Below are 14,849 nucleotides of genomic sequence, written 5' to 3'. Positions count from 1 at the left end.
TCAATGGATATACTACTTTACTAGATTTGGCAGAATTATTTGCATGGAACATGTGCACAGAATGAATGCCATATTTTTTAAAACATTTTTGGTTCAAACTAATTTAGAGAAAAATATTTTTTAATTAAAGAATGAAGAACAAAGATATACACAGATAGAATGAACTGGCCATTGCTCACTAGTCCTGCTGGATAACTGAGCTATTAACAAAGTTCTTATGTGATAAAATCACTCAAAAACAACCTCAATAAATACAAGAAAAATATTGAGTAACAAGTAACAACTATTTTAAAATTTGACTTTTTTATTTGAATTAGAACTTGTATTTACACAACAAGTTAACACAGTATAACAATTTATAATGCTGATGTATTTACAGTAAACCTGATGAAACTAATTAAGGAGACAATTGATCCCAAAAAGAGAGCTTACCCTAGGATTTACTTTGTCAAAGGAAGAAATGCTAATATTATGTTCTATTATCCATTTTCAACTCTACAGATTTGTAAAAACAATGTATATACATATATATCTGCATTTTCCTGACAAAAGATTACAAGCATAAGGTTGCTACTTAAAGCGTTTTAAAACATGTCCCTTTTAATTGTAGCAATGTAATTTGCTACACACCTGATTACACCATACAACCCTGGAAGTCCTTTGCAGCCCTGTCAACCAGGATTAAATTATTTAAAATTTCTGTCAATCGTCCGATGGAAAGTATCACTTCAAATAACATGAGAATTCATTCTTTTCTAGATATATTCCTATGCAAGAAAGGTTCAACCTGTCAGATGGGTGACAATCTTGGTTGAGGTAGAATTTTGAAATTAAATTATAACAAAACTTTATCTAAACAATAGCTTCCAATGAATCATGATAGTGTAGAGTTATGATTGATAAGTGATTTATTTAAGCAGTTTTAAAAAGTTACAGAAACCTTGTATATTAATAGTAATATCAACCAAGAATCAATCTATGAATATTTGCTAGGAATGCATTTGTAATAACTCTTCAATGTTTGGTTCAAACTGATTCAGGGGTTTCACAAATTATTTCATCTTTCAAATATTCAGTCATAGACAATAACAGTCACAAACTGATTGCAACTCTTCAAATGGCCCCTTGAGCATATAGTGATTAGTCACCATAAGTATAAATATTTATCTCTGTATAATTTAGTCTATTTGCATTAGACCAAAACCTACTGATATTTCAAGTGTGATGTTTATGCAATTTAATTTTTTCACTTCAATTTTGATCTTTTTTATATTTAGACGTAACTGTTGTTAACTCAACATGGATATACAACCATATAATTTTATATTAGATTTTGCAATTATAGTGATGAAAAAAATAATCAAAGAAGTTGAAAACTTCTGCACCATCTGTTGCATAATGTTATGCTCCAGACTGCCATTTTAGTTTTGTTAGTAGTAAAATATGCATTCTCAAAACAATAAAGAATATCAATGTGAATTAGGCATTTAAATCTTTTCACCAAGGATCTTACTTATTGTGTACAGTGTGTTTCTTATCTCTACAGAAAACATTTCTATGTCATAACCTCAGAAAATTAGGATATAAGTGTGACCATGTTACAATGTCTTGCCTGGTGTATTACTTATGACTATGTTTAATTGTTTAAAAGTCTATAAGATCAAGGTCGTACTACATGTATTACAAAAACTTAACATTATCACTGATCTATGAAAGTGAGGTCAAAGTCAGATAAACCCTCCAAAAAGGACAAGAACAGCTTTCATTTTCAATAACTCTTTAAGGAGAAATTGATAATTTTGGCCCAATCAGGAAGTATGTAGATCTTGACACGTTTGGAGCACTTTAGCCTATGTCAGATTTTCTCTATCTATTATAGTTTGCAAGATATAAGACAATTATTGCATTTTACCCTTATGTTCTATATTTAACCATGGTGGCCATGTCTGTTGACTGACTGGGAAAAAAACAAATATTTTATACTTTATAGCCTAAGATCATTAACCACAAATTTGTTTGAAATTGTATCAGTTGTTTCAGAGGAGAACATCTTTGAAAAAATTTATGACGAAGACAGACAACGAAGGACCCCAAGTGATGGCAATAGATCACCTGGTCCTATGGGCCAGATGAGATGAAAATAAATATTTTGATAAGGCTTCATGTGAAGTAACGACTCACAATTTAATAATGTCATCATATTTATCAATGTTAAAATTGTACATAACTGATCTGACCTATCAATGCAGTTAACTGTTTACAAGTGTTGTCAAATACTTAAGACCTTTCTGGTACAATGCAAATTTAAGATACAAAAAGAACAATATTTAACAATTTAAAATGATGTTCAACATAAAACAATAATTATTTATACAAATACATTTAATTGTCATGTCTACAAAAAAAAAATGGCCTAACCTTATTTTCAGAACACAAAAATAAATGACAAACTACTGATGTTTTCATGAGATTCCATGTTTAATTTTACCTAAGACAAGAATCATACAAAGGAAAGACTATACCATGTATATGAGTACTTAGTTAAACGCAACCTTTGTTGAACTGTTGATGTTCCTTTCAACATATTCTCAATATATATAAATTATATTTTATAATAAATGTTGTAATAACTACAGCATTTAAAATGTTCTCCTTATATAAGAAACTGAATTACATCTCTAAATGTCTTTAAACTTAAATAGAGAAGAGAAGACAAGAAACCTATGGGTGCCTGAGGTGTACAGTCTTATCCTCTTGATGGCTATTAAGGTTTTTCATAACCATTTAACGATATTAAATTTCAAAAGTGTTAAATCTTTATTAATCCTAGAAAAAGAGGCATGCATGGGCTCTAACCCTAGAGGTACAGTGAGACCAAAATACCTCACCCTTTATAAGTTGGTTGCTTTGGCCTCATTTCCCATACATTTGGAACATTTCTGAATCTCTTTGACAGGAGTCTCACTTTGTAAGAACATATCTAACACTGTTCTGGGAACTGTTTAATTTGATTTAGTATCTTTCTGTTGTTCATTTATATAAGGATTTATTTTCCTGAAGCACAAAAATTAAAACACTAGGAAGATTTTTCCTAATGGGTACATGCATGATGAAATTTACTTAAGTACAAACTGGAATCTGGAAAGTCATGATGTTATTAAACATGAAGTATGATTTAATCTATGAAGGAATGTTTTTACATTGCTTATACACACATTAGACAAAATGAGATCAATGAAGGTTTATGTTAAAATCAGATCAACACAACAAATATTGCGAAACAAAAAAAGACTATTGCAAAGAAAGCTGAATAGACAGAAGAATTAATGTTTAAGCATAAAATAAAGCCTTTGTACAAATTTTCAAACTTACTGTAGGGTTTGAACTTCTTCAAAAATTTTTTAGAGAATCATTATCAGTATGCAATTCTCAAACAATGCATTCAACATGTTTGGAGTTACTTCTCTAACTAAACTACTTTTTTTGTAATTATAGATACCGGTATAATAACATGTTCAATATACAATAAACTAATGTAGACTTGCAACTAACCTAAATCTTATAATGAGATCTTGTTTTCAGTCTACAGTACCCTGACGTTTATTATGCAAATACAATCATCATATGTTCTAACATCCACAAATCTTAACAACCAAGCAAAAATATTTTCAAAATCTTGCAACTATTTTACAAAATATATATAGAAAAAATTATTAAAATCAAATTAATGTTATATCATTTTCAAATAGAGTTATCTCTCATTGTCTTGAATTTAGCTGACTTAACATTGGACAAGTTAAAAATGTTTTTACTGTGATCCCAAAATTAGTTTTATAAGAATAAATTTATTGAAATTTCAATTGATTTGATTCAAAATGGTTCCAAAGTTAAGAAAAAAGTGTATAGAGTTTGAGTTTGTAACCTCAAATCAATCAACACTAATCAAAGGAAGACATTTGTGACTAAACTGCCTCAACAATACATTTAGCAATCATCTAATTTCCAGTTATTCCATTGTTTTAGTAAATGAAATGAAGAGTGTTGTTGCATGGATATTATGTTTGATTGGATATCATTTCAAATACCTATTAAAATCTCACAGAACATGCTGTAATCAATCTGAAGTTAAATAACTACAGGAGACAGATTGAAGAAGCAACAGCAATACTTGGTGTGTCTTAAATAAGGATTAAGTCAGCTACTCAAAACATTTTCAATCAGCAGCTTTTAACTTTTGTATTATCTATAATAAGGACTAAAATAACAGAAAATAAAATTACACAAAGTAAATACTCTAAAAATATTTAATCCAAACTTGAAATAATTATGAATCTTGTGTGTTTTCGACATTAATAGTTATTCTTGAGTTGTGTCCCTTTGATTATCTTTGTCTAACTATGGACATCTCACCTAGACTCTGCACACAAGGACTTTTGGTAAGGAGAGTGGACTGTACAGTAAATAACCTTTAACTGTTTATTGAACATAATGATCATAAAAAAGTTTTTTCCAGTTTCAGAATTTTGAAGTAAGGTTTAACAATTACCATAGTCCCATAAAAGAAACAAAAAACAAGATACCAGGAGATGAATATCACTTTAGTTAACTTGTCTCCTCAATTTCTCTTGTAAAATGGCATCTTACCATGCTTACCATAAAAATAATTTGACTATGCTGTCTGTTTGAGAATTTTGAGGAGATGAATGGATTTTATTTCATGAAATAAATTTTATACTTACTAGATTTTATTAACTCTTTTGTTTTTTAAATTCATGCATTAATATTTTCCACACAAAAACTGATTTGTATGAATAGTAACAGTATATTTGTGTAATTCCTATTTGTTAGTTTTAGCCATTTTACTGGTAAATATTAATAATACGTGCATAAACTTTCTCTTTTAATCATTCAATTTAGATATTTCAACATTTCTTTCAATTTCCAAAATAACTGCTTGTACAACCAAGCACATGTAATATTTCTGTTTGAATTTCAATTGTCAGTTTGCACTCAGAAATAAACACATATTACAAAAACGCTCCCATATGAAATGGCTACTCTCAGTCAGCACTGTTATTGGCTTTACATCAGATAACATTTAAAAGACTATTTGTCAATGTTTGTAGTATATCATGTAATCTGTGTAAGAGTTGTACTAGCACTATCTAATTCTGTTTGACTTGGTTCTGTTGGGATGGGTGTGTGACTATGTCGCTTCAGAGAAGGTGAAAATCTTTCCTGTATGTTCTGCAAGTAACTCTACAATGGAAAAATGTTTTATTTATTAAAATTTTTGAGATGAAAATTAAGTTTCGCTAGTCCAGTCTACATAAAAATAAATGTCAGTTTACACTATATAAATAACATACAGTTGAGATGATGATAGAGCAGATCGTTACCCAGAGAAAAATTCAGGCAAAGCCAAAGTTGACAATGTTTTCTTCGAGGGGTAACAATCGGCTCTTTCACCCCCTCAGCTATGTGTTATTCAATTTATTATACTGAATTTTATGTTATAAGTGTCTTTTAAATTTTAAATTGAAAGTAAAAAGCTATGAGGCCATTTACATAACAACCATCAGTTTTTATAATAATAAAGCACACAAATGATCAAGCATCTAAGGGTAATAGAATATAAAGCCATGGGATAAAGTAGAATGTCTCACTCTTATTAACCAATCAAAATGTTGCATTTTAAAGTGAAGTATAATAATGTAATTTTTTTAATAAAGTGTGGTTCATTCTCTGATTTCCAACATTCCAAGGTGATAAAGGTGGTGTTCCTTTGACATGTTTGATCAGGATTAGTTGAAATTTCTAGAAATACACGAGATTTTTGTCTGATTGCCTTGTTCTTTTTTTGTATCTCATACTGTGGATTCATTTATTTTCGTGGATACCAAATTTCGTGGATATAGCAAAAATTACATGTTCATGGATATTTAATTTCGTGGTTTTGCCGAAGTCTGCATACAAACCTATAGAAAATTTGTCATTCGTTGAGCATTTAATTTCATGGTTCACCTGTAACCACGAAATTCACGGATATTGGTATCCAACAAATAATAATGAATCCACATCACACATTTCAATCATTATATAACTTATTTATCTATTTAAAACCTAATGTTGTAGGATAGATATTGCTTATATGTATGTACAATTTCCCCCCTTTTTCATCATTCAAAAGACTAAACTGCTTTCTTCCAAGACTACTGATCTCTGGTGGATAGTTGTCTAATTGGCACTCTCACCACATATCCTTATTTCTATAGTATTGTAATTACCACTATTTTGAAATAATATTAAAGAGATACTAATTTCCCCCTAGATATTTTGAACTAAATAAACTTGCACTACCTACCCAACTATAAAAAACTTCAGCAATATGGTTAGGTATTCAGCATTGGTATCTGTGCAACATAGGTCAATTTGCAATTATTATTTTTCTGTTGACACATTTTTTCTTATTTTAAAACAATTTTGCTTAGTACAAAGTACAAGTTTTTTATAAGCTTTGGTTTTTTCCTGTTTCTGACAAAAAAAGACCAGTTTCCAACCATTGGATTCCAAATGAAAATTTTGATTATGATTTAGAATATTTTTTTTTTTTCAAACAACAGATCTTTCAAAGTTGTTGAGGTATCTTGGCCAAATTGGGCCCGAAAAAAAAAGAATTTTTTAATATATCTAATAGCTTGAACTGTTTTAAATAATGTCATCAAGATTTATTAGATTGTAAGATATGTTAGATGTATTCCTCCTGGCATACTTAAAAGGTTTTATGCAGCTCTTACAGTTTCTGAGTTATGTTGGCTAGATATTTACTTTGGTACATGTATGTAAAATGTTTATATAATAAAGCTTAAAATAAATGTGAAATTTGGCAACATATTTCCTTTAACATGTTTAACTCTAATAAATTCTAAGTTTTGAAATGTCAGGGGCCAAAATTTCCCTTTTGTGTAGCATATTCATGTACAATTTGCATTTCCATTTGTTTGAATTTTCCTTGGAGTTTGGTATTTTTGTTATTATACTTTTTAACACACTTATTGTAAAACAATTAATGTATTTTTAAGTACATGTTGTTAATAATGAACTCAAACAGAGGCTCCAAGGAGTCGCTCACCTAGCATTTTTGCATAAAATTCATTGTACCATCATCTAAAATTTATTGTGTTGCAAGGAAACTGTTGGCCATAATATCCTTCTTGTTGGACCAAGTTTCTGTATATGCATTATAATTTTCAAAATAATAAGCAAAAACGAAAGAACTTGGTTAACATGGTTAAAATTGTGATTTCAGGGCAACAACTTATGATTTTTATTCATATGACTTATTAAAAGATTTTTTGTTGCTGATCAATTTTGCTGTTCAAAATTATAACACTCAAATTGAAAGAAAATCATCATTTGAGGCAATAACTGCTATAAGGAGTAGACTTGCAATGTGAACTTACTTGTAGACCTAATTTTGCATGTTTTGGTGATAATTTCTCTCTACCTATATAGCTATAGTTTCTGCAAACATCACAAGAGTGGGTAAAAATCATCATTCAAGGGCAAACACTACAAGAAGTGAAGTGGACTGACAATTTCAGCAATGGAATTACAGCCCAAAACAAAATTGTAAATACACAGTAAGATTAAGCATATCAAAGAACCCCAATATTCCAAGTTTATTTAAACCCCATTGATATTGGTCAGAAATAAGCAATTCAAACAAAGTTAAAAAAAATTGCTCTTTTTTTACCCCTCTTTGGCCCCTTATTCCTAGGCAGATAGGGCAATAACCCTAAAAATCAATCCCTATCTTCCTTTTGTGGTATGGAACCTAGTGGTACAATTTCATAGAGATCCATACATGTATACTCAAATTATTGTCTGGAAACCAAATGTCTTCGGATGACGACAACAACATCGCAATACAAAATATACAGCCACAAATTTTTGCGGTTGTATAAAAACCTTAAGTGAGCAAGATCACATATCCCCCTCTTCCATATAAAGGGGGAAAAAGCTGATTATGACTTGATGTCATAGTTTTTTCTGTTTACGTAAGGTATAATGCATTTCTGTTATGATTTTAGACAGTAATATTGTCTTACAATCTATTTATAGTAACTATGACCTTGACCTTAGACAAAAGTACTAGTGACTTCAAATTCAAAGGGACCTTCCTCTTAATATGTGTGACCACATATCCAAGTTAGATGGCAATCACATATGAAGTATTTGATTTAGCATTCAGAAACCACTTTTCTGCAAAAATTGTGGTCTATTTTAGTTACTATAAGAGATGTTGAAATTAATCAGTCCTGTCAGTTATTACTGGCAAATTAAGACAAAGGACCACCAAATGTCTAGAGTGCTTTATAATAAATACATAACTACAGAAAATGATACATAAGCAACAAGGAAGGACAAACTTAAAATACCCTCCAAGGGTGACAGGGGAATAGAGATATGGTCACCATTGGTCTTCCTCTGAATCAGGGATGGGGTAATCGTAATCTGTAATCGTAATCGATTGTAATTGATTACATTTTTTCCAGTAATCAACTGTAATCTGTAATCGAAGACATTTTCGATTACATGTAATCGTAATTTAATCGATTACAGCAAAAATCATGATGTAATCATCGATTACTTTCGATTACATTTCGATTACTTTAGTAAAATAGTTTGATGAAATATAACCTAGTATTTTAAATGAAAACATGTATGTATTCATCACTTTGAAGTACTGATATGACTTAAGAGTTTATCAACTGCCTTTATATTTCTATCTATTGTCTCAAGCTGCATTATGATCAACCAGATCCCCTACCATAATTTACTTTATATCTAGCTTTTGAAACAAATGGATTGATGTGCTTGTCAATAAGTCAACACCTTTTATATTAAAATAAGAAAATGGATTTAAAATAAGAAATGTGTCTTAAGTTAAGTTCTGTACTTCCTTAAAGTAGTAAGGTTATTTGTATTAAATTTCCTAAAAGCATAATTTTCAATAAGATTTAAGCTTAGAATAGATAAAACAGTTGATTTCTTATAATGTTAAGATATACATGTATATGAAAAATAAGTACACAAAATCCTTTTAACAATGAACCAATGCCTATGCATTGAAATTCTTTTCAGAAAAAGATACATGTATCCCTCGTTGACACTATAAATATATACTGTTTATAATTTTATTATAGAATAAAAAAATCTTAACAAACTTGTCTTTACTAATCAGATGATCAAAGTCTTCTAATCACTATATAAGACACATACTTTGTTTTTATTTCAATTACTGTTTGTCTAATTAAGATGGAGATTTACATTATTTTGCCCCAGGTTATAAATTGTACTCCATTCGCAGTTTTATAACCTATAATTAAGGTGGTTTTCAAACAAAAGGATTAAATCATGTTTGTCATTATAATTATAAATTTTGATCCTTAAAATTAGCTGAACTAATTAATAATTCTACTTTTTTATATTTTCTTCTGAGAAAACTTCCAACATTGTAAATAACTATGCTAAAATATACCTGCTTTTAATGAATAAAAACAAAAAAGCTAAGTTAAGTCAGTACGAAAGCAAAATTATTGAAAAAAACTTTAAACATATATATAAGTGATTGATGGAATGCAATGTCATCTCTAATTCATGTTGAAAGTCAAATTTCAAGATTTTTTTAATAATTCTGATCCTCAGTAAGAGATTCCATCTAGATAACAACTGTCAACTAATAATTTGGAAACAATGATTTAAATGTTGTTTTTTTGGTAAAGTTCTAAACATCTACTATACAAACGTTGATCAACATGATAGTGTTTAACTTACTTTATTTTTTTTTAAATTTTGAAGCATGTAATTGACAGTAATCGAAAAGTAATGTAATTACTTTTGATAAAGTAATCGATTGCAATCGATTACATACAAAAATCTGAGTAATCGATTATTAATCAATTGCACAAAATACCTTCATGTAATCGATTATTAATCGATTACATTTGTCAGTAATCGTGCCCATCCCTGCTCTGAATGGCAGTATAACCCTCAAATGTGCGGGATGAACAAGTTTGCAGCCACATTCGGTCAGAATGGGGACGTTTAATCCTATATCTCGTGTAAAGAGAGTGCCACGCTCTTTGCACATTAAGAATTCTTTCAACAACTCTTTGAGGGGTCCATAGGTGGCCTGTTGCAAGGCTAAATTTTTGTCCCTATCCAATATACCCTCATTTTCCCGTGGTAGTCCAAATTTCCCTGACTTCGTCCTGTACGGCCTCTATTACAGGACCTACCTATTGTATAATTTAAATTTATTATTTTGTTCTCGTCCTGAACATGCATGAAATATTTGCCACTGGATGTTAAGCAACCAACAATCAATCAATCAAACTTAAAATATATTTCAAAAGCTCTAAATTATATCCTTGACCTTAGAAAAAGTGATCTCAGTTTCAACAGGGATCTTCTTCTCATCATGTGTTTTCTAGATTTCGTGGACTTTCAGTATAAGTGAACCACAAACTAAAGTGTTAAACAAAATATAGTTCTTCTAGAAGCTTTAAGGCAGAAACAACACAATCAAGAATCCATAAAAAATAACTATATTTTCTCAATCCAGGAAAATTGGTACCCATGAAAATAATTGAAAAAGTATTAATTTTTTTAATATTTGGAGTCTGATATCGATGCATGTAATTATTTTGTTTTTATGTCATGTATATGTTTTAATGTGTTTAAAATTAAAAATTAAAAAAGGGAGTAAACTAACCTGTGAAATAACATCTCCAGTAGTTCGTCTAGCTTTATATAAGTGTCTGTATCGGGACTGTGTGTCAGGTTCATGTTGTCGTTTCCTCACTTTCTGTAAACTCACTTTTTTGTTCTTTCTACCCTGTGAAGCTGTTTATAAGAAAGTACAGATATGACAACAAATAGACATCCAACTTAACAAGGTGAAGCATATATTTTATACCTGAGGAACTAATTATATCGAGAGTATATTTTATAAAATGTGCAGCTTATTTCACTTATTTGTCACTCAATTTTTAAATAAGAATGCACACGCTGAAATGTCTCTCCTGCTTTACTGCCATTGATTTTATGTTGAAAGTCTTAATGATAAAGGTTTTACTATCGGTATTACATAAACTTAACATTTCTAAATATCCATGGCAATGGTTCAAGGTCAGACATGTACACCCTACAACTATTCAATATACCAAATATAGTTGACCTATTGCTAATGAAAATCGAAAACAGACCAAATCATATAAACTTTACATTGACCAATGAACCATGAAAATGAGGTCAAGGTCGGATAATGCATGCCAGACATACATGTACACCTTACAATTATTTCATACACCAAATATAGTTGACCTACTGCTTATATATTTGAAAAACAAACCAAAACACAATAAAATGCTCCGCTGGGCGCAGCTTGATACGACAGCAGAGGTGGACCCTGAACAGTTGGGGAAAGTATGAACACAACATTCAAGCTTGATACGACCGCAGAGGTGGACCCTGAACAGTTGGGGCAAGTATGAACACAACATTCAAGCTTGATACAGCTCTGAATTTGGATTGTGATTAAATATTTGACACAGCATAGGTTTCTGACACAGAATGAATGTGGTCTAAGAACTTAAATTTTTTTAATTTACCTATTATGGTCCAATAACCAAAATATATATACATGGTTAGATTCAGCATATCAAAGAATTCAAAGAATTCAATTTTTGATGAAATCAAACAAAGTTTAATTTTGGACCCTTATGACCTCAATGCGGACCAATTTGATAAAGGGTCCCAAAAATTAAAAATCTAAATACATGATTAGATTCAGCATATCAAAGGACCCCATATATTCAATTTTTGTTGAAATCCAACGAAGTTAAATTTTGGACCCCAATTTGTACCAACTTGAAAACTGGGCCTATAATCAAAAATCTAAACACATGTTAGATTCAGCATATCAAAGAACCCCAAGAATTCAATTTTTGTTCAAATCAAACTAAGTTAAATTTTGGACCCTTTGGACCTTAATGTAGACCAATTTAAAAAACGGGACCCAAAATTAAAATTTAAATACACGATTAGATTTGGCATATCAAAGAACCCCAATAATTCAATTTTTGATGAAATCAAACAAAAGTTTAATTTTGAACATTTTGACCTCAATTCGAACCAATTTGATAGTGTGGCCCACAAATAAAAATTCTAAATACATGGTTAGATTCAGCATGTCAAAGAACCCCGTATATTTAATTTTTGTTGAAATCAATTAAATTTAATTTTGGACCCCAATTTGGACCAACTTGAAAACTGGGCCCAAAATCAAAAATCTAAATACATGTTAAGATTCAGCATATCAAAGAACCCCAAGAATTCAATTTTTGTTAAAATCAAACTAAGTTGAATTTTGGACCGAAAAAAAATCCCTTCCCCCCAATTTTTGAACCCCCTTATAATTCATCACCCCATGACTCAATCCCAGCCTTCCCTTTGTGGTATGGTACCTTGCAGTACAATTTCAGAGAGATCCATACACTTGAACACAAGTTATTGTCTGAAACTAGAAAAATGCTTGTTTTTGGCCCCTTTTTGGCCCCAAATTCCTAAACGTTTAGGGCAATTACCCCAAAACTCAAAACCAGCTTTCCCTTTGTGATATGGAACCTTGTTGTACAATTTCATAAAGATCCATACACTTACACACAAGTTATTGTCCTAAAACAAGAAAAATGCTTGTTTTTTGCCCCTAATTCCTAAACTTTTGAGGCAATTACCCCCAAAATCAATCCCAGCCTTCCCTTTGTGGTATGGTACCTTGCAGTACAATTTCAGAGAGATCCATACACTTGAACACAAGTAATTGTCTGGAAAATAGAAAAATGCTTATTTTTGGCCCCTTATTCCAAATCTTTTTGGGCAATTACCATGATTACCCCCAAACTAAATTTCAGCTTTCCCTTTGTGATATGGAACCTTGTAGTACAATTTCAGAAAGATCCATACACTTACACACAAGTTATTGTCATGAAACTAGAAAAATGCTTGTTTTTTGCCCCTAATTCCTAAAATTTTGAGGCAATTACCCCAAAATCAATCCCAGCATTCCCTTTGAGATATGGAACCTTGTGGTACAATGTCAGAGAGATCCATACACTAACACAAGTTATTGTCTGGAAGTTACAAAAATGCTTATTTTTGGCCCATTTTTGGTCCCTAATTCCTTAATACTTGGTACCATAACCCCCAAAATCAATCCCAACCTTCCTTTTGTGGTATTGAACCTTATGGTAAAATTTCATAGAGATCCATTCACTTAAACTAAAGTTATTGTGCGAAAACCAATGTGTCTTCGGACGACGGTGACGACAATGACAACGCCAACGTCATACCAATATACGACCGCAAAATTTTTTGCGGTTGTATAAAAACTTAACATTGACCAATGAACCGTGAAATGAGGTTAATGGTCAGATGATACCTGCCAGACCGACATATACATCTTAAAATCATTCAATTCACATAATATAGTTAACCTAATGTTTAAACATGTTAAAGTACTTCAAAGAAAGACCAAAACACAAAAACTTAACATTGACCAATGAACCATGAAATGAGGTTAATGGTCAGATGATACCTGCCAGACCGACATATATGTATCTTAAAATCATTCTATTCACATAATATAGTTGGCCTATTGCTTATAATACTTAAAAAAAACATGAAAACACAAAAACTTAACATTTTTCAAATAATGAAAATGAGGTCAAGGTCAGATGAAACGTGCCAGACTGACATGTACCCTTTACAATCATTCCATACACCATATATAGTTGACCTACTGCTCATGGTATCTGATAATGTAACTTTAACCTTGATCACTGATCCATGAAATGAGGTCTAGGTCAAGTAAACCCTGTCTGACTGACATGAAGACGTTGCAAGGAAGCCATATACCCAATATATTTACCGGTATCCTATTACTCATATTTAGTGAGAAATTTACATAACAAAAAAACTTTTTTTTTCTTTTCTTTTCAACCATGAAAATGTGGTCGAGGACAATGGACATATGACGGATGGAAATTTGGTAACATAAGGTATCTGCATACAAGATATGAATCATTCAAGTCTTCTACCTTCTGAAATCTTAAACTTTATACAAATAGTTTATGTCGCTGCCGCCAGATGGTAATACTTATGTCTTGCATACTTCGACTTTTGTCGAAGGTGAAAACTTTTTTGTAGAAAATATTTTAGGGTTGGCTCGCCCGCAAACATGTTTAACCCTACCACATTCTGTATGTGCCTGCCCCAAGTCAGGAGCCTGCTGTATATCATATTTGTTTTAAATTGCTTATTGTTTTGTACATAAATCAGACCATTTGCTTTCTGGTTTGAATTGTTTTACATTTGTCATTTCAGGGCCTTTTTTAGCTTGCTATGTGGTATGTGTTTTGCTCATTGCTTAAGGCCATACAATGAACTTTATAGCCGACTATACGGTATGGGTTTTTCTCATTGTTGAAGGCTGTATGGTTGCCTATAATTGCCAACATCCACTTCATTTGAACTTTCGTGGATATTTGTCTCATTGGCAATCATACCACATCTCCTTATTTTTATATTTCAGTTGCTAACCTTCTATGTCATTTGGTCTCTGGTGGAGAGTTGTCTCATTGGCAATCATACCACATCTTCTTATTTTTATATTATATGTAAGAATTGTTCACATGTTTGTAATATTTCAGAAACAGGAATGTGTCCATAGTACATGGATGCCCCACTCGCATTATCATTTTCTATGTTCAGTGGACCGTGAA

At 31.0% G+C, this 14,849-nt stretch overlaps 1 protein-coding gene across 6 annotated transcripts in view; it reads right to left on the bottom strand.

The window, feature by feature from the left end:
- Window positions 1-286: 286 nt before the first annotated feature.
- Window positions 287-14,849, bottom strand: part of LOC127730627 (transmembrane protein 198-like) — a 59,490-nt gene continuing 44,927 nt past the window's right edge. For all 6 annotated transcript variants that reach the window (XM_052239123.1, XM_052239121.1, XM_052239120.1 and 3 more), the window contains 2 exons: window positions 10,781-10,911; window positions 287-5,259 (listed from right to left, as the gene is read on the bottom strand). In XM_052239123.1, coding sequence (XP_052095083.1) covers window positions 5,131-5,259; window positions 10,781-10,911 — 260 coding nt within the window. In that variant the 3' untranslated portion in view covers window positions 287-5,130. The remainder of the gene's footprint in view (window positions 5,260-10,780; window positions 10,912-14,849) is intronic.

This window comes from Mytilus californianus, unplaced genomic scaffold, assembly GCF_021869535.1.
Source record: "Mytilus californianus isolate M0D057914Y unplaced genomic scaffold, xbMytCali1.0.p SCAF_2, whole genome shotgun sequence".
Lineage (NCBI taxonomy): Eukaryota > Metazoa > Mollusca > Bivalvia > Mytilida > Mytilidae > Mytilus > Mytilus californianus.
This window is presented reverse-complemented; position numbering and strand designations above follow the sequence as displayed.